Here is a 23,473-nt window from a genome sequence, read left to right on the forward strand (position 1 = left end):
AATAGACCTAGAAGGTCTGGAACCGAAATTTGCACTAAGCGTGTACTTATTTGCTTCACATTAAACTCAAATTCCCTTGATTGTGGCTCGTTCATAAGGGGTCTGAACTCGTGTTGGACTTGCGCTACGTAGTTTTGTGCAGCATCGCACACTCTATGAAGACATGATTGTATTAATATGCTATAAATTCAACGAGAAAGGAAACGATTTGAAGACGCTAAAGATTTGAGAAAATCAAAGAATTTTCTATCATTGCCTTTGTCTGCGCGTGCAAGACATAAACCGTCCAAGCATGGTCATGGAACGCTGTTTCCAAATGCAGTTTCAGCACTGCTCATTGGCCGTGATGCATCAGGAAAAACAACTGTTGCTGGTTTTATCACATCGAAACATGTGTTTAGGGGGTTCCAATTTACAAAGCGTGTTTATAATCAAACCCAGAGCAAAATGATACTTGACAGCTTATGAGTGACTGAGGTTTGTTTGCTGTTAAACTGTCATCCGGATCCTTCTGAAGAAATTAGGCTTGATTTACCAGATACCATAAGACCCGCACGTGCATACCACATTCAGTGATCGTGTATGGATCGACATCAAAACGTTTACACTGACTTTCAAATTTCCTAACATGACTTTATTACATTACATCCTGTTTCTTACTTTACATCGAAACATTGGCAGTTATTAAAATGGTCCGTTGTCGACACGCATTTACACACATGTGTAGGTGTGGCTGGTGCTGCTGGTTACCGATGTTATGCTGTGATACTTTCTGACAAAATTCTCTTTTTTGTGGAGAATGCGGGTGGCCGAATGAGCGTCGTTGATGCTTCATTTAAAAACTAGTAAAGTTTTCTCAGAACGGTAATTAAATACTTGCATCTTTAAAGAAAATTATACCCAAACACGAAGTGAAGGTTGATCTTCGTATACATCAGCTGGGACAAATCAAAAACGAAATGAACAATAATTGTGGGGTCAAATTGAAACTTTCTCCAACAAAATTAATTGGAAATTTCCCCCTTGTGGTTGACACAAATACATCCTAATCAGTGTAATAAAATAAAAAATAACAACTTAGTGCTGAGAAAAGTATGCAAATCATATGATGAAATTACGGCAGACTGTTGAACAATGTTCATTCGTGGCAGCGATTCCAGAGTTGTTGGCAGTACCGGTGTTAGGGCTATTATCGGAAATGAGTTTGTGAAAGGCGACCGGTGAACGCATAGCGTCTGGTCGACATAGAAGGTCCATATAAAAGGCATTCGATTCCCAGTCATTGAATAACACCGGTTGCTCGCAAAACATGCAGAGGTCATGCAGTTACATACCAGCTGAATTTCCCAATTCTTTAACGAAGGCACAAACCCGGACGACACCTACTGTTTTATTCAACAACACCGATGCGAAACAGATTTGACTACCCTATATGAGGTAATATTATTTCTGAAGCTTTGTATGCACTGGCGAGAAGCAAAATTTCCTAACCACGAACACCACAAGCACTTGGAATATTAGTGTGTTTGTTGCTGATGTTCACGCTAGTGAGCTGGTGAGGTTGTGATGTTTGAAGATCAAACTGGTAAACTTAAAACATCTAATGGTGGCATTCAAGATATTATTAAGCTGAAAGAAGATGTCGCAAAGAATCTTTCTGAAGTCAGTGAAAATTGCGGAACCAGAGACTCTGACGTGTAGGTGGATTATATCGAAGAGCATGTTGACGATGGTGGTACTACATCAAAACATTAAGTTGATATACGAATTGCTAATGTGCCCGCACCACCACATATAGTCATTTCATTTACAGAATAATTAAACTTAATTTCTAAAATAAGGAATGGTTGAATTATTTGATAATGTATGTTGGCTTTGATAAACCTAAACCTCACATCTTAACAGTGCGGGGTCTGATCGTATTTATTATATCCGATTATTATAATAGATGGAGTTAAATAACATCATTAATAACTCAAGATAAAATTCAGTTCGAAGCGTTTCACATCTACCTGGTCGGCCACTTAACCGACCTTGGCTTTAGTGTTTGAGATTAGATGTATCATTACATGCAAGTAATGGATTTTGACCGTGGTGATGAGGTTGTAGAATTTACAGACGGGGTGTTAGGCCAATCGAAAGCGTATGCTAACATTGGTGGTGATTTTGTGTCACTAGTTAACGAATATCTGCGTCCGAGTAATGTTACCAGACCCTCGTATACACTGGAATATACTCCTTTTAAGAATCAAATAGAACTTGGCCGTATGTACAAACCTGATGTACCAATGCCACCATGAGGTCAGCTCGGAATCATCGCAAATACAGTTATTGGACGACGACGAGAACGATCGTTTCAGACACCAGGCACGAATGCAACAAGTAAATTTATATATGACTGTAATGCTAGGCCTCACGAAGATAAACGCACGTGCTTGGTAATAAATGATATTTGCGGGCTTGCCGCGGCAACAACTGTTGACCTGTTGTGTCTGGAATCGTAACCACAACAGCGATAATAGATGCACCGATCGGAATTATTGTCGGGGCTATATAAATATTAAGCGGTATCTCTGGTGGTGCTAGCAAAATAATTTCGATAAGATTACATTCACGAATACGTGTCAATTCAGAGATCCTTACTGTGGCACAAAGTAGTGTCAACATGATTAGTAAACTGTATTCGGCGGCAATCGAGGATAAAATAATTTACGCGGCCGAATTCGAGATTGTGTTGGCAGATATGGAAAATCACCGACAAATCCGAGCACAGATAATGAACCGCGTAGCGTATTTAAAGACAATGAAAGTCGAATAAAACTATTTTCACTTCTGTGGATTGATGATAAACTGGTTGTATATAGAATGTAGATTGCTTAATAAAAGTATCAAAATTTATGATGAGTAGACGCTTTCACCTATATCGGGAATAAAAATCTGCAACATACATAATCATACTACTCTTTTACAAATCTGTACTTAGTTGATTGATCAATTGATTAATAGCTATATTAATTTTTAAATTACTAATAAATTATAATGTTTAAAAACATTTATCAAATTAATTATTATAGATAGAACATATATTTTCAAATTATTTCTGAAAACATTATTTTCATTGAGATGTGTTGTGTAGCTTCAGAAAGAAACAACAAACAATTATAATACTAAGATTGGCAATTTAAAGAAGCTATGTACACAAGCAACTAAATCTATACTTTTTGACTAATATACCTTTCAGATAATGTTTTACATACGACTTGTTTGTAATGGATAGTTGCAATAGACTTAGCATAGTGTCCTAAAGAAAATACCAGGGGTTTCACTGAACACTTAAAAAGGTACTTCTAGCGCAACTTTTACTGTTCCAAATCATGCATCTGTGTAACCAGAATTTTCGAGAATTTTTATTCCAAGACATTAAAATAAAATGGATTATGACCCTGAATAATATCCAAGCATCCTGCAAACAACAGTCGCTTCCTCCTGGCCAAAGGAATCGGCACACGCGGTTCCCCATGTTCCATTGACGAGAATTTCCAGTAAATTAAATCCATTGTGATACCCAGAACCTCCATTTAGCCGGATGGATGTCCCTGAAATGGAGTATAAATGTCAAAAATAAAAGATATACCTAGCGGGGTAGAAAGAATATATATATATATATATATATATATAGATATATGTGTGTGTGTGTGCGTGCGTGCGTGCGTGCGTGTATGTATGTATGTATGTATGTATGCTTGTATGTATGTATGTGTGTATGTATGTTTGTATGTATGTATGTATATGTGTGTGTGTGAGAGTGTGTGTGTGCGTGCGTGTGTGTAGACAGATAGATATAGACATGCACAAACTTACTGCAGTCAATGAACAGCGGGTTACATAGTTTGTATAAATGAGACCAATGAGAACTGAAACATTGTTTGAGATCCTCCTCATGTCCATAGCAATATGGTCCTTGATTAACAAAGTCGTTCCATATTAGTTTTCTGCCTTGCAGAGTGACACTCCTTAAATAAAGAAAAATATATTCTAGGAGTTACGTAAAAAAATAAAAATCATTATAAAACAATTTAAATGTATTGCTCATTTTAGATAATTTTCCTTATCACCTTATGCAACGATGGATATAGCAGGCATCACGAACTCATAGCCTTCAAGTTACCTGTACCCTATTAGATGTTAATGTTGATGGTTTGGAGTGTCAGTCCAATCGAAGTAGATCCGATTTCGGCAGTGTCGGTGTGAAGCCCACATTGAGGTTTAGTGGGTCTTTGTTTTTTATATTATTGTATCAAAGCCTTATTGGAAATAGAGCTCAAAGGTCAAAGACAACAAGAAGCAGCAAGAACAGATTTTGCTCTTATAGACTTCAGTGAATGGTAAATATGTTAATTAAGAACACCAAAATAACTACTTACGCAGCTCCGTATTTAAATCCTGCCATTCTGCACATTACTTCAGCAACGTAACTGGTAACATCTACGTAGCAAAACTGGATCCCATACGCTTCTCTTGTCAGTTCAACCAGGCCTGATAGATTGTGATATCCATCCACCAGTCCGATGTGAAACTTACCTGATAATTAGGATGCATTTTCCTTTACCACCACAAGTAGTCCATTTTTAAAAACAAAATACAAAGCAAGGTCAGCTAAATGTATGTGTTTGACATTGAATTTAGGGATGACATACATGCAGTTATACGACTATAGTCTATTTTGTTATAAACAGAATAAAGACAAAGTATTCCCATTAGCTTATTTATGCAGTACGAAATCAAATTCTCAGAAGAGAGATTTCTATGATTAGCACATAGCTTTCAGCGTTTCTTTTAGGTGCTGAGAGATGGGGTAGGGGATGACAATATTGGACTCATGACCTATTGTATAGGGGAAAAAGAAGCACTCTTTTATAGTCCTCCCATGAATACATGAATCTGGCTTTGACCCTTTGGAAGGGGATCAGATTCGTCGCCAATAATAATAACAATAGCAATGATAATAATAATTGCTATTATTATTATTATTATTATTATTATTCCTACTACTACTTCTATTACTATACACTCTCGTACATCCTTAATACACAGGCAAGGTCAATTTAAAAGTATGTCATGAGCCAAATAGTACTTTAAGGAGGCTTGACGAAGAAATGAACCTCAAGATCACGATGTAGTCTAGAAAAACATTAAAATAATTAAATCTATAGCATGTTTATCCAATTCTAATGCAAATAATTGTCACAATCACAAATACCTACTTATGTCAGTTTCGTACAGGACTGGACTTGTCGTCTTATAGTATGACCATGGTGTGGTATAAGCACCTATGGAAAAAAGCAGAGACAAAATGCACAATACATTTTACACTACAGGTCCAAACCAAACCTGTTATGCTTCATATATATATATATATATATATATATATATATATATATATATATATATATATATATTATATATATATATATATATATATATATATATAGTGAGAGAGAGAAAGAGATAAAATCTTAGCACGCCTATTTTCTAATTAAGCATGTAGACGAATAAAATAATTACGATCTTTTTTCCACTCGTAAAAGGTTAAAAATGGAAACAATCCCCTAATACATATATCTGAAGATGGCAATATTAATGGTTGGCATCAAAATGACAATAATATCAATGGTTGGCATTAAAATGACAATAATATCTATGGTTGGCTTTAAACTGACAATAATATCTATGGTTGGCTTTAAACTGACAATATTATCAATGGTTGGCATTAAAATGACAATAATATCAATGGCTGCCATTAAAATGATAACAATGTCGATGCCTGTCATTGAATTGATACAATTTTTGATGTTTGAAATCGACGTGATATGTAAACTATCCGACACAGAATTTGCAGTGTTGTCATTAGTGATTAAGTCAGATAAAATAATATTGGGATATTGAACCATCTGATAACACCTGGTGACATGGCAAATTATGTGACAAAAATGGCGTAATGTACAAGGTTCCAGGATGCATTTCGTTGTCATTTTATAGCATTTTAATAACGTTTTATTGAGTAAAAACAATACGATAATTCATTTGTACCCATTTAAAATGAAATTTATTAAAATCAAATTATAATTTCAACTTTTTGATGGCAAAGGTAGAAAATATTCATATACTTTTATTAATTAAATTTGATTGCATTATTCTTGTAAGGTTCTGCACTTTTTCATATTTCTTGTCAATTAAATGGGTGCTTTTATCCTTAACATGTTTAGGACAAGTAATTTGTATACAATTCGTTAAAGACAAGGCATTCATCAGAAAGTCTAAATATGTTGGGTATACAGAAACGTATGTATCTTAAATAGCTATAGCTACTCTGTAAGGTAGGGTAATTGCGTTTGATCCAACTGAATGTTTTGGATACGGACAAATAACCAATAGGACAAAAGACCCGTAGGACATAAACCATTCAGGGGAAAGACAAAAGCGCCCCCCCCCCCCCGTTTAGATTTCTTGAATTAAATAATGTTATTATGGTTTGGTTATTTAAATTATTTGCCATAAATCTCAGTAAGTTTAACACGCAATCACTGTGATTGTTTTATTTTTTTGGGGGGGGATTTAAATAAAAATATATATATATTTTTTCTAAGCACTGTACCATGATTGTTTAAATAGAGTCGTGTATTACATTATTTTTAATTATATAATTCTGCCCTTAGGCAAATGTAAACAGTTAACTTTTTTAAACTGCAGCTGTCCAAGCTGGAGTGTTAATTGTCTTTGTTTGAGAGAAAGGTGTCATGAACGAGAACTCTACAATGAACTGCAACAGAATGTGAATGTGCATGCTTTTATGCAATAACACCTGTCAATAGCAAACTATTATTTTGCAATTGTCACATGGTGGTGGTGGTGGTGGTTATCGTTAACAATCGACCCCTTAGTGTTATTGACCAGATCGAGTGAATAATAAAATATGAAATTCTTGGATGGAATAAAACGAGATCTGATCAGAGATATAGATTAGACCAACACAAGCCCCCGTGTGAAATTAACTGTCCAGCCTGACAACCCCTGATGATTTGATTAGGGGTCACTCTAGATTCAGCACCGGCAGTAGGTCTGGATACATCCATTCCTTATGTCTTCTGACGTGATGCGGCTTACAATGACCTCTCTCTCTCTCTCTCTCTCTCTCTCTCTCTCGCATCCATCCTCTTACGGATCCTCAACCGCAATATCAGTTGTATTTATTCTATTTCTCCGTGGTGTAGAGCTACTTCATACTTCTTTCTGGGAGTCACGATCTTAACAAGGCTATACAAGTATACGGCATAACACAATTACAAAACACGAAACTTCGCATGAAATCGCGCTGACTGTTACTTAGCCAAACAGTCTTTTATTTTTATATGACCGCCAAAACCAACACACGCATATTGAGTTTGAATAATTTTTGCGTTTCCTTTAATAAACCGATCTCTGCAAAGTTTCACCTTATGCCAAATATTTCAGCAAATACAAACTCTATTCCTGCACCATTTCAACACTTGGCATTTTCTCTATAACTAGAACCAATTCACCTGTTTGTCCAATTTGCCTGACTGTTGTGAGACTTAACGTCATTAAAAATCAATCATGTCCAAAACATACACATTAGAGCTCTGTCCTTACCCTCTGCCATGGATTTAACACGACCTCATAATCACCCACATCACCTTAAATGGATACATGTCACAATACCAAAGTTCACTTGGTTGTGTTCCCAGAACATTTTACAAAATTCAAATGGTTACAGAAATATAATTGTATTCTGATATACACCTACAATTTTGAAACCATATAGATTTGTATTAATGACATGCACTTTAAAAATGTTAATTTGCAAGATTTTGTGGGTTTAATTAGGTATTAAACTATTAAACGAATGTGCCTAGAGATAGTATGTATGTTGGGTTATTCTGTGTAGTAATGATTTGTAGCCTAGTGTGAGATACACAGATGGTTTCATTATACTAATATTTATGAAAATATAACTGTTTTGTATCACAAGAAAATAATATATAGTACCTAATGAAATTGTTTCGTAGTCATTACATAAGATACAAATTACATTACACACGTTAAAAACATTACAAAGGATACACGAGAGATCAAGTTCATAATCAGTTCTATGAAAATGAACAATAAAAATGCATTAGATTGTAAATATGAAAGATCAAGGGACTTTTTTCTTCGCTTTGGCATACCACTGACATGGGACTTCTGTAGTAGGTTTTTTGTTGTTGCTGGAATTAAATTTTATTTTCATGACATTTACTTACATTGTTACAGTTTCCATCTAATGTACAACGCAAATATTCTGCGGTGGTCCATTTGTTTGGCCTGTGATAGTACAGTCTCCCTTTAAAGGAAATAATTCATATTAGCGAAGCGAATGCTTTCTCGATTGAGTGATTCAGCATGCTCAGGGGTACGCAAGAATGTTAGTCAACAACCAACAATTTCCGAATTATTGTCAAAATGAACTTGTACTGCGAGAAACACCACCCATCGTGCAACACTCATGAACGCATTAGCACAATGTATTTTCCAAACCTTGAAGATAAACCGTAGGTAGCTATGCTGCCTTATGCATCCGGAACTGCATCTGATTGTTTTTCCTTCACCTAATTGACCAATGTAAAGTATTCATATAACCATTTTCGGTGACTAAAGTTCCAGAGCGGTCTGTTTTTGTGCAATAAAAAATACTGGTAAATATAAGTATGTTCTTACCACAATGCAGCCAAACATCATTGTTATGCCCGCAGTTATGTTTCCCCCAGCCTGAAAAACTGCACGCGGCAACATCAGCTTCGTACCCATTGCAATGCAGGTTGTCTAACCATATAGGTCTTGAGAGATTCACGGAAGCAATAAGTCCAGATGAATGACTGTTACGAGTGCTAGAAAGATGGATGAATACGTACACAGTAACTCACACACACACACACACAAAACATAATTAAAGAGGAATGCAGTATACCATATATGTAACTGTAATTCTAGTTAACTACTTAATATTCTTCTAACCTAGCCAAAGTGTTCGCTAGTGATGCAAACTTGTGTCTTTTTTAAGATGTTCCCCATGTCTGCATTGTCTATTTCGCGATACATTTGAAGAATTTGATTAAATACAATAATGTAACTCTTTGGTAAAATGGGTTAAGCCTGTATTTATACTTCGCATTTAAACTGTTTAAGATTATATATATATATATATATATATATATATATATATATATATATATATATATATATATATATATATATATATATATATATATATATATATACATACATACATACATACATACATCCGGAAACTCTTAAGTAATATAGGGAATGGATTAGTGTCCAAAAAATCTCACTCAGGGGTCCTTTGACTATTTACTTGGTGGGCACTTTCACGCCCCTTGGAACTTACTTAAATGATGCTAGATGCTATATATGTCTAACTTTAATACGAGGGTACGCTCTGAAGTTGTATGTAACTTTTAACGTCATGATGGCAATTAAGGGACGTAACCCATGTTAACATTAGCGATGGACCACTTTGGGGCCATTGTGATTTTTGTAACATTAGGATGTTACAATGGGGGCTTTTACAATATGAACATGAGAGGGATACAAGGGATGTTCCTAGGTGTGGCGGAAAACAAATGCATTGCTATGTTAGTATGAATGGGAAGAAAAAGGTCAATGCAAACATCTTGTAGAAATTGAAAAGTCGACTTGACTGACAAAATTCTCAGTCTAATTACAGACAAAGGTTTAATCAAAAGGACAAATACTTTTTGTGACTATGCAGCACATGTACCAAGAACGAAAACGATCATAAGGAGAAGATGATTTTTTGTTGTTGTCATGTCTTGCATGCATCCATCCATCCATCCATACAGAAAATATCATGATTTCGGGAAAATACAACTTGCAGGGGGATCAAAGAGGCTCCATTGTCGTTGTACAATTTTTCAAAATATGCTTCCTGGACCTTCCTGATTATTTAATCGAGTTATGGATTTTATTGTAAGCACAACGACGTAGACAGCAGTTTCAAGCATATAACAAAAAAGTGTGAACGATATTGCTTTATATTGTGCAAGAAAACTTCAAGTCGCTGCCGTTGACCAAGTTGTCAGTGAGCGAAACTAACAACAAAGACACTGAAATGAGTAGTGAATACGTCAACAGTGATATGGAATGTAGTAATGAGCAAATCAGAGAAATATTTCTGCATCAATATAATAAAGGCATACAATCTCACTGACCTTGAAAAGAAATAGGAACGAGAAGCAAAATAACTAGTCTATGTTATACATTTACTAAAGATATATTAAAGGAATGAGTGCACATCATGGATTGCACGTCTTTAGATTATTGGATACGAATGAAAAAGGAGTGGTGTAATAGTGTAAAACTGAACTTCAGATAAGAGGGTAATTCCCTATTTCATCTGAGAGGAAATTTATCTGAGCTAGGACCTTATCTATTTGGTCAGGATCGGGAACATGGGTCTGTTTATTTAGCATAACTTGATCCAAATTAAAAATCAACTTTTAGGTGAAAACGTATATTGCATAAAAATTATGACTGTTAATATTGATAGTATCCTCTGTATTATGAAGTATTTCCGTTTATACCCCGGATCAGAATTTCAGTTAAAAATAAAATGCCCCAGCAATACATACCTACATATTCATATAAATATAAATAAGAAAATATATTTCACAATAATTGTCCTGTGTATGCTAGTAAGCTTACTTTGTTTTAACTAATGCGACTCACGCGAGATCGTGTTATACGAAAACCAAGCCGTATGAGATGTATGGTTCATTGGGGCGACATAATGTGCCGATAAAAAAGATTCAAGAATGCTATACTGACACATCAAGCACAAGGGGAAAAAAATTCTATGCAGACGTTACACGTAAGTAGTGTAAGGGGCGATATAGGGACAACGGGACGTCTATGTAAACAAAAAAGGTCCAGGCATTATGGGGGCATAGTTTATAGGGAAAATGGGATCTAGCATTACAGACCGGGTTCCAGCACTATAGGGACAAAAGGCACGTTAACAGGGGTGACATCATGGTACTGGACACTGTGGATACAGTGGCATCAATAGTGCAAGAGGCTGACGTCAATCGGACGGAAGAGTGTGGAAAGTGGCTGACCTGATCGGCGAAAAGCGGAGTCAAGAAGACAGCGAACGTTAGGGGATGCGATGGACAGTTTCTTCTCAAAAACTATACGTAACAAAGCTCCTAACGTCCTAAAGTGACTTTAAACGGAGACAAACATATTTTCATGCAAGTGGGGCAAGTGCAGTCTAAAGATTCCATGATTTACTTGGCCATGCCATTCAATCGAAAGCCTTAAACATTTGGATTGACATAAATGGCAAAATGATATTCCACACTTTTTCAATACCGAAGCCAATCAACATGCCGTTCTACTTCATTTGCCTGATGATCTCTACTACCACCCCGACAACATGCGCACCGAACAACGAGAAGCTTTCTACTCGTTGTACCACACTCACGCCTCGGACTCATTCGACTTTCAGGAAGAAATGTTAAAGTATTCGAGAACTTTTCATGAAGCATGGTAGGATCGATTCTTTGAAAAATTCCTGCACAATTGCCAACGCGTTTTCCGTAGTGTACCGCAAACAATTCTTGCCCGAGAAGACCTTGGCGGTCATACGCCCTCAAACAACTAATTATGCCAAACGTCAATACTCGGTCAAAGTCCTACGCTGGCTACATTACTTGTGTGTCAAGAAAGACAAATGGATCCAACACGCCCGAAACGGATGAGGTGAAAAGACCATGGGAACGTATTCGGTGGATGTCTGGGACTCGGAAAACCCAATATCATGTACGATTTCCATTGGTCAGACATTGTACCAAAGTGTCAGAATACTTTGATTGCTACTCATTCTGCTTAGTGTCCATACTACAACGAATTCCAGAGGAAGACATAGAGGATTACCAAAAGCTTTAAAGCTATTAAATTTTGTCCGTAGAGGAACATTCTGTGAGGTTTGGTGTTTGCGCTAGTAACTAAACTATTTTGGATACGTCGACGGAGTACGATCAGTTCCGTGCAAAAAGTACACTTATTACCTCCGACCAAAGAGGTATAAAAGCTTGCTACCATGCCAAGACCTTTTTCATTAGCTATACAACAGTTGCCGTGGAAGGAAATCAATGACAGTATTCAGACTGTGACCAATTACCGACACTTTTTCCGAGAACTGTAATCAGTGAATTTTGTCGTTGTGCGGTGTATGTCTTAGTGACTTCCTTTCTGGGATTTCGTTTACCAGCCGAGTCCTTGTGGGCTCTTTACGAGCGATCTTCACCTCACAGTACCTCAAAAATATGAGAGTGGTACCTTTAAATGTACATGAGAAACACATTCTGTTAAAAGCCTTGCTTATTTATTTCGATACTTCTCGACCACTACGGAAAAAAGATTCGTCAACTTTTAGTCACTGAAGATGTTTATGAAACAGTGTGTGTAGATTGTGATATAAACCCTCACTGGCCATATGTACGTGGCTGGAGAAGCTTTGGGTTCGAGGCTTGGACAAAAGAAGCGGCAAAATATGCCCAAGATTTGTGATCATAACTTTAAAACGTTCAGTGAAAAAAATAACTTGTTAAACATGTGATAGCCAGAGTGTCAGAAGAAGAAGAACCCGACACCTAGTAAAACCATTCCATTTAGGACAGAACCATCATTGACATGGACATTCCCAAAAGGCCGTTCCGTGGGGACCCATGTGTGACTCTGCCAAGTGTAGAGCTTCTAAGAACATTACCCTGTGTCCCTTGGACACAACACCTTCGTAACCAAAAATGTTGTACCGTGACTTTGATCGCTTTGATGTGTATTTCATCGATGTACTTAACCATTTGGATTTTATATAATTTTGTCTTTCGTATTCAAATTTAAAAATGTTTTGAAATAAACGTGCACTGAAAAAAAGTATAAAAGCACTTGTCTGTCTTCGTTTCAAAAATGAAATTCCCTTCACTATGGTTACATCTGCTGTCTCTTCTACCTCTTTCGTCACTTTCAAAGTCATCGACGAAAACTTAGATAGTGCCAGTTAGGTGGCCTTGTATCCTTTTAACATGTTAATTGCTGGACCAAGCGTTTCAGGAAAAAGAGAATTTTTCAAGGGTTTGATTTAACATACAATTTCATCGATCGTCCACCTCAAGGTATCGTGTGGTGTTAGAAAGAGTGGCAATCGGAGTACAACCTCCTGCAAGAAAGTCAAGGCGATTCCTTCGTGTTTGTGGAAGACACTCCTGGCGAAGACGACGGGATCGTCTCTGATCCCCGTCAAACTCATCTGGTCATCTTCGACGACATCTTAGGAGAAGACGAAGAAGAAATTCAATTGTGGTTTAGAAGCAAATGGTATCATCGTAATGCCAGTGTCATTTACATCACCCAAAATTTGTTTCAGCAAAGTAAAGGCCATCTCACAAACAGTTTCAATGCTCATTACGTGGTCTTGTTTAAAAGCCCTAGATATAAATCGCAAGTGCAAATCTTAGCTAAACAGTTAGGGATTCCTTGGCTGACTCATGCATACGACGATGCCACTCAAACTCCAGACCCCTTCAGTCGTGGATTTAAAACCCACTACCCCCGATTATTTGCGAGTTCGTACCTATCTGTTTCAGCCCTGGTGCCAAGACGGATGGCCTGTCGTGTACACGTCCCCGTCGACTTAAAAAAAATCTATAAAAACCTCGGACACTTTTGGTCTGCCTCAAACATCGTCAACATGACGTCCCTTCAGTCTCATCTTCCAGTCAAATTGATTCGTGCCTTTTACGGTATCAGACAAATATCCACAAATACGTGCTGCTGTCTTAGAAGCCATTCTAAGACAAGTCTTACGATGGTTTACAGTGACAACACGCCACTTACTGGAAGGCATCATTCATATTCCAAATCAAACCAAACGCTTTTCTGAGAGAAGTAAAGTAGCTTTAACGCAACTGACAGATCTCCGCATCGAAACCGAAAAGCAAACCATTTTGAAACATGGAGGTAGCGGTTCTCTTTGAGGTGCCATCATTCGCGCCCTCTTAAAATGGGACCACAATGGCCCAAAAGTCATCCCTAAGAAAAAAACACACTCCCCTACACTAACGTACCGAGAAGAAAAAGAGCAGTGGTGTCAAGATCAGGTCACAGCAACAGAAAAAGAAAAGTCCCAAGAAAAGACACTTCGGCCAGGATGTAACCTTATATCTTCACGACCTGCAGTGACGAGGACCGCGTGTCCAGTAGGTTTAGGTTCTTCTACTTTCCCGTTGCTAGTGATGCCAGCCAAACCCAATTTGACACCTGTTCCACCCCGTTTGATGAAAAAATGGAAACCCGTGTCTCCAGGAACGTCTCCTCCAGCGTTGACACTCTCCACCTTTTTATCCACCGTGTCAGCTGTTAACAAAGTACTTGCCCCAAAATCAAAGTCCAAGAGGGTTCGGGTATGTTACAGAGTTTACTGGATTTGTCCGAGCAAGAAATGTCCCGATTTAGTCCGTTGCGAACTTCTCCACAAGTTGTGATGCCTATCATCAAGCTGATACGACGTAAGGACAATCAGTGGCGACGCATTACAGTATATAAAGACCTGGGGCAAACAATGGGTATCAGTGTTTTTGTGCTCCGGAACAAACAAAGATGTCACCTAAAAGAAGTGCGGGAGCTATGCTGAGGGTACTCCTAAGATGTCTTTTACCCATGGGTCCAAGACATGAAGGGCCAAGTAGACAAAAGGGACCACTGGGGTGAAAAGATCTCAGACGTGACTTTTAAAATATGATAGAATGACGAAAACTGACTTTTGTGCCTTACAAACGATGAATGGTATTCCATCGTTGGCAAGAACATCGTAACCCGCATTTGCTTCCCAATCTTCATCTGACTGAGATGTCCCAGTTACATCACGAATTGCAATCGCTGATGAATCGAAAAGAAGAGATTCAAACTCCTCCAGAAAAAGCATGCAAATTAATACCACCAATTTCCAGAATTGGTTGGATTTAAAAAATTATGGCAACCCATTCTTCCTCAGAAGAGAAAAGGAAGGCTACGACATAAGTTAAACAAGAACAGTTTACCACTGTTCTGACATCCTCCTCGACACCTAGCAGTACAATCCAGAAAAGGGCCACAAGCAGAAAAGAGTAGCACCCTGGAACAGTGGGTGACTTATTATAAAATATCCTCATGGAGAATTTGTTAGCCAGCATTTACTATGATCCATCCCATCCCGCGGCATACGGAGATGTTCAGAAATTGTAACGTGCTGCCAAAATCCGACTCAAAAGTTTCTGTTTACCTCAAGTGCAATGATGGCTACAAAAACAAGCCACGTACACATTACACAAACTCATTCGACGAAAATATTCTAGAAATCGCACCCAAGTGGAGAGTTTCGATCATCAAAGGGAAGCAGATTTAGCCGATGTCTCTCATTTGGCCACCTACAATCGTGGATTCAAACATTTGTTTTGTGCCATTGGCGTCTTTTCCGATTTGCCTGAGTCGTGCCATTAACTTCCAAATCGAGTACTGAGTTAGTGTGAGCCCTCAAACTGGTGTTGAAACAAAGCGATCGTCACCCTCTTCGATGTCCAACCGATAAAGGCACCGAATTTCTGAACCAAGATTTCCAAAAAGATCACCATCGAGAATCCCGAAACCAAAGCCATTATCGTAGAATGTTTTCAAAGCACCTTGAAAAAATGTATGTGGAAATATTATAGTGTAGGTAATGGACACTTTCTATCTCCAATGGATAATCCAAACACATGTTTTTCCGCTTGAATAATATCTAAGTACAACATAAAACACGTCCGCAGACTTAAACAAGGATCGCAATAAGTGTGAATGACTAAAAATATCGGAATGAATCTGGTATGTTTAGTTTTCTCCTTATATACCCGTATATTGAGACCCCAAATGAAAGCACACACTACTCACTTTGCGTCGAATTGGGTCTATTCACAGGACCTATGGCAACCAAGGAAAAGTTACATAGTCATTCTTGAAACGTCGAAATCAGTGACTGATAAACTACGCCATAGGCGTCATTTTAAGTCTTCTTACTAAGATTATTATTAGCACATACGTAAACAGCTATTTATTACGTTCTTAACAGAGCGAGGTCAAGATATTCTATACAGTTTATAACTATGAATACAAATTATGAAAATTAAAAAAAAATTATATATTAGGATTTACAAAAAATATTGATATACAGAACACTTGCTGCAATGTTAATTCAGTCAGTCCACCAGGTTTATATGGAGTTAATAAAGGTTATCAAAAGGTATCAAAGAGACAGCAGTATGGATCAAAATAATTCAAGTACAGAGACAAGGTTGCATTGAACAGTGATGGGATAGGGATGTCTGTTGCGGAGAAGTCTGAGGAGAATAATGATAAAAGGTATTGAATGTGTTAACATTTGCGACCTTTTTCAGATCACTCAATATTCTAGAACATAATTCTCATATTTTTGTTTGTTGTTTCACATTTGCTTGCAAAACAAAACTTAAATTATCTTTGGTCCTTTGATCTGTATGATGGCATGTGTGATGATATACAGGACCTGAGTGATGGTACACTTGGCCATATGCATGATTGTATATAGAGGTGTGTTCTTTGACTGTGTATTTATACCTTTGCCTGGTTACATTGCGCTTTGGTGATTACGTTAGGTTAAGTTATATTTATATAAGGGAGTAATGTAGTATTACTCCAAGCACTGGCCTAAGGAGAATTACTCTTTAGACTATATATATATTATTACGAGCATGTATATTAAAATCCCTATGGTTGACGAATGTAGGAACATTGATTACCACAAAGAGTACTACAACAATTCTCACCCTAGTGCTAAACAAGCATATAAATAATTCAATCCATACTGGGTTTCTGCTTGGTATCGAACCTAGGACCTCTGAATGCGAGATAAGACAACTATCGCCTGCCTGCACGTTCCAGCCACCATACTACCACGGCCACCTCCACATCACCAGAAATAATGTTTTGGTAGCCGTTCATATACGTCACTAGAACGTTAAGTTAGGTTAGATATTTATGCAATTATATCTGTCTGAGAGATGATTACTTATAGACCCTCCCTCTCTTGGTCTTTGGAATAGCATGTCTGATCGTGTATAAATCCATATAAGTTTAGTTGTACCCTTGACTGGATACCGTGGGTATGCATGCAGTTATTGTATTTCATGTTATGATATGTATGTAGGCAGGGAGGTATAGAGGTATGTAGGTGAGACTGATCGTACATTATAGCCCCATTTCTCTTGATCTTTGGTATAACTTGATGGTGTGTGTGTGTGTGTGTGTGTGTGTGTGTGTGTGTGTGTGTGTGTGTGTTTACTTGTACCTTTGCTGGTTATCTTGAATATGTTTGTTGATGTGGAATGTCATGTTCTGTTATGAATGTAGGTGGGTATATATATTGCTTTGTACGTTTTAGTGATGGTATGCTGTGTTATTGCCCCTCTCTTGGTCTTTAGAATGGTATGTGTGATGGTATACAGATATGCATAAGTGTTGTAAGCGTTAACTTGTATCTTTGCCTGATAATCTTGTATTTGGGCGATTTCACTGATGTGTTTAGGTGGTAGGTACATAGATTGTATGCAGTAGTAATACTACCATACCAGTTACTTTTGTCTGTGCGACGGTATGTTACATCTTACCTAATGCACAACATCGTACTCTTCCGTTTCTTTGTTATTTTATCGGTGTGTTGTTTAAGAGTGTGTTAGACAATCAGAAAGTATGTTTCTTTTCCTAACTTAGAGACCAAACATTTGATGTTTAAAGTTTGCGCAGCAATGTGACTACCAATAATTTTCTTTTCATCCAGGAATGCTTTCCTTTTACGGCATCATACATTCTCTTCAACTAATATAATGGATATAATTGGTTATTGTTGATAAGTTAGAGCAAGACATTTTTTCAGGCTATAATGGTCAGCTCTAAGTCATTGTTTGTAATTAAAACTATTTTGGTTTGTCAATACGGTTGAGGGTTTATTTTTGTCACGTATATCTGTTTGGATCCACCCCACTCCCAAATCATTTATCCAAGATTAAATTTGATCCTATTTAATTTTCCACTGGACTCCATAACAGCATCTTGATTTAAAAATGTATCATGTGGTCCAAGAGTGACGTCATTATAAAGTTTCATATTCTCCAATGGTCCCCCAATGTTAAGTCCCATATAGCCCAAGAGTTCCTCACCATGTAATATTTCCATAGTGTTCCAGCGCATCAAACTGTAGCTAATTTCCCATAGGGCCCACGAGTGCCATTTTGGTATCAAAACTGCCCTTATGCTATCATTGCTTATTAGGAGACAGAGGATCAACAACACCGTGTCATGTATATATCATGCCATATGTATATATGAGACATTGTTGGTAGGAAAAGGTAGTGATATTGTATTTTATGGTTATCATTGAAGCATAAATATTGATCAAATCACCGTCCAAAGGAACAAATAATGACTTCTGATTGGATAACGTTATGAATCACGTGGTGATTATGGATAACTTGATTCACAATCATACATAAAGGCATACTTAAAATTAAATTGACTGCATGGTGTTTAAAGAGGATGTCTCTCAATTATTATTTTGATCAATAATTATTTACAGTCAAGAAATGCAGTACAATAAAGTTACATTCATTTTAAACATGCATTATAATAAATTTACCTTCCTTTGAAATATCCTAAATGTTTTTACTTTGTTTGGGGATTTTTTACGCATAGAAAAACTATTCACCTGTTATGTCCAAGCATCCTGCAAAAGACGTCAGCATCTCGATAATCAAAACTAGTATCGCAGACTGTACCCCAGGTTCCATTGACCTGGATCTCAATGATGCCGAAATTTACTTTATCTCCACCAACCAGTCTAACGTTAGTCCCTGTCATAATAAAACGAACTTGAAGTCTTTCTTTACATATTGATACTGTATGATATCCATGAAAACTGCACGCATCAGATCTCTTTGAATTAAGGATTGTTTGCCGTATTTGACAATCTTTAGTGTAAGCTGCATTTTACTGTGAATGAATTAATCTCTAAACCTGAGCATATACTGCAGGTAGGAAATGAATGTCATTGAATGTATGTAATCAATATGATATTCACGAAGTTACACAATATTAAGATCGTCCAGAACGTTGAACTGAAGTCATGGCCTCAAAATAATACAAGTCAGGAAATGTAAAGTTACACAATAATCATTGTTAAGTGAAAGAATAGTGATGTTAGTACCAAAAAAAATCGAAACATATTTAGCAAAATTGTATTACAAAATGCTTACGATCGAACAAAGCTGACTCTACTTTAGCGTTCAGGGCTTATAGAATACTTCAGCTAATCGTATTTCATGCGTTTTAAGATTCGTCAAATGTATTCATTTGTCTGACATTGTGTGTGTGTGTGTGTGTTTGTGTGTGTGTGTGTGAGTGCGTTGGTGTATGTGAGAGTGTGCGTACGTTAGAGATTGACTCAGCATAAACTATTTACTTGTATTTATATATATTAAAATATACTTTAAACGTGGATTCAGAACTCGAAACAATTGTGACGTCACAGTGAGATAATTTAAATATGTTTTGGAGTTGCCGCCAAATGCCAACGTTCTTAAAATGGCATAAAATATAATAATGTATTTATCCATACTTACAATTTGTTGATATTAGTCAAATCGGTCAAATACATTAAGATAATATTGAACATTTTCTTCAGGTGATATAAAACATGGTAATACAATAATTTAATATTTAAAATTGAAAATTTTCAATCTTTTAAAAGTGATGTTTGGATAAAACTAGAGTGTGCCATTAAAAATCGTGTGGCGGAAGTTCATATCCACACAAACCTTTCCATGAGGATACTATTGCTACTACTAGCTACATACGGCAATCTAGTTCCGGGGCATAGCATCCGCCATAAGATGAAGGCTTTGGACTACATAAACGGATGTTCGTCTCGCTCCCGTGACATTGAAATGAGTCTGTAAAAATGCTGCCGTATCGGTACAAGTAAGGTCCATGTATCTGGGGCGACCTGCAATAAAAGAAAAATGAAACACACTTGTTACTTTCATCGTGGACTAAAGGGTTCTATCATACCAAGAACGGTAATGGGTATTGTAAAATTATGTATCAAATGTTTCTGTGACAATGTGTTCTAGTAGTATGCCTGGGAGAATACGCCCTCACTTGTTAATTCTAAAGTTACCCGTTTGCCTAAACCAGTAACTAATTGGGTTTGAGTATGCAGCTTCTCTAAACAATATAATTTTGTACGGTCAGAGACTATTTAAAAAACGATTATTTTTATAGGATAAAATGAAGAACTATTGAAAACTATTTAAATATTTCAAGAACGGACCCAATAAATTGGACAAAATTGATTTATCAAATGTCTGCAGTATAGCTAAAGCAATGTACACAGGTGAAACCATTAACGTAATTATTTCAAAATTAAAATGGATGCATAAAAAATATAAAAAATTGACCGTGTCAGTTATCTCTTTAATGGGTTCGTTGTGTGTACTTCTAACCGTAATTATCAATTTTCGAGATAGTCTCTCCACAAAGGACTTTTACTCTGACTGACACTTCAAGTTACCATTTATTAATATGATCTGCATCAGGCGTGTATACTTATGAAAAAATGTTAAACATCACCCACAAGAAAATAAGCTCTCATGATTGCTACAAACCGTATGTGATGTATCGCCTGTACAGTTTGGAGGTTGACCTGTGAAGCTTTTGCTTATTATTGTTCTGTTAATTTGAAATAATGCTTTAAGTGGTGCGTTTTCAACAATGGTTTTAAATTCTGCCTTTGTCAAGTAAAATGGTGTTTCAGTCAAGAGGCACAACATCTCTGCTGTCCTTACTTTAGGAATTTTTTAAATTTAATCTATGCAAGGGGTCTCAGTCCAACATTTTTCTTTGCACCTCAGTTCCACTTAGCTGTCTTATCATTACAACTGACCCAGTGAGATTATTTCTCAATTCACGTTCGATTTTCCATAACAAAGCCTACAAGACTGCATGAGTGTCCTTTCCCGGCCATATATGCACACCACCTACTCTTAATAACCCCCTCCATGGTAAAAATAACATCAGTTTCGTTTTCGTCATTTACTGATTATGATTAGCGTATTACTCGTTTCATGATAATTTTATTTCGACTTTCGATGTAGTCTGCAAAATTGTATCGACATTTCCAATCTTGAAGTATTTGTAACTTTGTAAAGTTGTTAGTTTAATATAATGCTTTCAATATGATTACATAATTGTAAATATCGCCGTACATGATATTTGCAAAATACATCATGCATTAAACATGTTACTTCATACAATTTCATCGCATGTTTCAGTTTGTTTACGGTGAATGGCAGACTCAGCAGTGGTGCTCCACGCTGTCAAATCACTGTCAATAACTGAAAAACTGTTTGTCTATACCTGAGTATTAAATTTGGTTCGCCTAACGAACTAGTTTTTATGCACATAGAGTCAATACGTTCGACCATGTATCATCCTTATTTTAAGGATGTGCACATGGTCGTGATGGCCTGGTACACGACGGGTATCTGATAGTTACCGTTACTCGCATCGTGGGTTTGACTCCTATTTGGAACAAATATATAATGATCGAAAAGGCCATCTCCGAAGTACTTCGATGGTATTATGAGGCTGCTACGAGTGCTAAGAGTCGATAGACTAAATATAATAAATGGGGGGTAGCATCGGAAAATTCGATCACACGCCAAAATAATTCAAGATAGAATAGTGCATGTCAAGCTAACTGTGATACTTGCACTGATTTATTTGCATAAACGTCCACTAACCGGATTGTCCTTGAGAAAACAAACTTGATATTGCTTTTGTCAAGATTAAAAACATCCGAGTCATTACGTTACCATGAAGGCTCAGCTGGCGTTTGACGCGTAGACGATGCAATTTGCTAATCTGGTATATCTGAGATATCTTGCCAGAAACAGCTCTGGTGGCCTAGTGGTTACAGCGTCCGCCTCGGAAGCGGGAAGTCGTGGGTTCGAACCACAGCCGAGTCTTACCAAAGACTTACAAAATTGGTACTAATAGCTGCCTCACTTAGCGCTCAGCATTAAGAGGTTAGTGTTAGGACTGGTCGGCCTGATCTTAGGATAATGTAACTGGGTGGGACATCATGCTACGTGTCTGCGGCATTATGCCCCAGTGTTAGACATCACTATAAACTGACACACTGCAGACATCGTAGCGATATGACTGAAATATTGTTAAAGCTACGTTAAAAATCATAATCACACACACACACACACACACAGACACACACACACACACACTCCTTGCCAGAAAGAGGCCCCGAGTGGCCGAGTGGTCTAAAGCTCTCACCGTTCCTGATCACTACCATCTCACCTCTGTCTGCGTGTGTTCGAGTCCAAGGCTCGGCTAGCGTGGGTACGTGGGGAAGCATGCCAATAGCTTCTCGAGGGTCGGTGGTTCTTCCCTGGGTTTTCCAGGGTTCTTTCTCCGTCAGTAATACTGGCCGCCATGTATAGCCTATCTTGTGCTGAAATATGGCGTTAAACTCTACAACAACAACAACAAATCCTTGCCAGAATAGACTATGTGATGTGTTCGGATCGGACGATATATGTAATATCAGTGTTTTTGTAAATGTAGTCAGCTTTCTGTGTCTATATAAAGCACTATATAGCTTCAAGTAGAAATATTTCGGGACGTGCCTGTAATAAAATGGAAACTTTAACTTACGCAGGACCGTGGTGCATCCCTAACATTTTGCAGATCACAATGCCATCAGCTTCAGATGCGTTACATGCTATATACTCCCGCATATTGCCGTGTATTACGATTGTTCCATCAAAGTCGGAGCTTCCATTCACAAGGCGTGCGTATGTAGTATATTCTGGATAATAAAAATAATAAGAAATAAATAGAAAACAAATATGACCTTTCTTCGTTCCCCTTTCTCTATTTCTAAATCTCGAACATACAACCAATAGTACTGCAGGCAGTATTATAAGTTCACAAGCTGAATTTGTAGTTTGTTCATGGTGTGCTGTTGACTAGTGCATGGTGTGCTGTGGACTAGTGCATGGTGTCGTGCTGGTATATGCATAGTGTTTTATGCATGGACTTGTAATTACTAACTGCTAAAACTGTATATGAATTTAGCTTGACTAAACTCTTCCCTTAACCCTCCTTCAAATTATAGATACTAAGGTTGGTATACTATAGCAAGAGACCATGAGTGCAACTTTGTTGACTGTATCCATACAGACTCAGGTCTACA

General features: G+C 37.2%; 1 protein-coding gene across 1 annotated transcript in view; it reads right to left on the reverse strand.

Annotated features, from left to right (window-relative positions):
- Nucleotides 1-23,473, reverse strand: part of LOC149792934 (scavenger receptor cysteine-rich domain-containing protein DMBT1-like) — a 55,054-nt gene that overhangs the window by 17,768 nt on the left and 13,813 nt on the right. The window contains exons 3-10 of the mRNA XM_089966781.1: nucleotides 22,933-23,086; nucleotides 20,058-20,206; nucleotides 18,911-19,055; nucleotides 8,776-8,945; nucleotides 5,265-5,330; nucleotides 4,425-4,581; nucleotides 3,862-4,013; nucleotides 3,443-3,596 (exon numbers count right to left, since the gene is read on the reverse strand). Of these exons, the coding sequence (XP_089822907.1) occupies nucleotides 3,443-3,596; nucleotides 3,862-4,013; nucleotides 4,425-4,581; nucleotides 5,265-5,330; nucleotides 8,776-8,945; nucleotides 18,911-19,055; nucleotides 20,058-20,206; nucleotides 22,933-23,086 (1,147 nt within the window). The remainder of the gene's footprint in view (nucleotides 1-3,442; nucleotides 3,597-3,861; nucleotides 4,014-4,424; nucleotides 4,582-5,264; nucleotides 5,331-8,775; nucleotides 8,946-18,910; nucleotides 19,056-20,057; nucleotides 20,207-22,932; nucleotides 23,087-23,473) is intronic.

The sequence above is a fragment of the Sinohyriopsis cumingii genome, chromosome 8 (genome assembly GCF_028554795.1).
Source record: "Sinohyriopsis cumingii isolate HCF-2022 chromosome 8, ASM2855479v2, whole genome shotgun sequence".
In the NCBI taxonomy this organism is placed as follows: Eukaryota; Metazoa; Mollusca; class Bivalvia; order Unionida; family Unionidae; genus Sinohyriopsis; species Sinohyriopsis cumingii.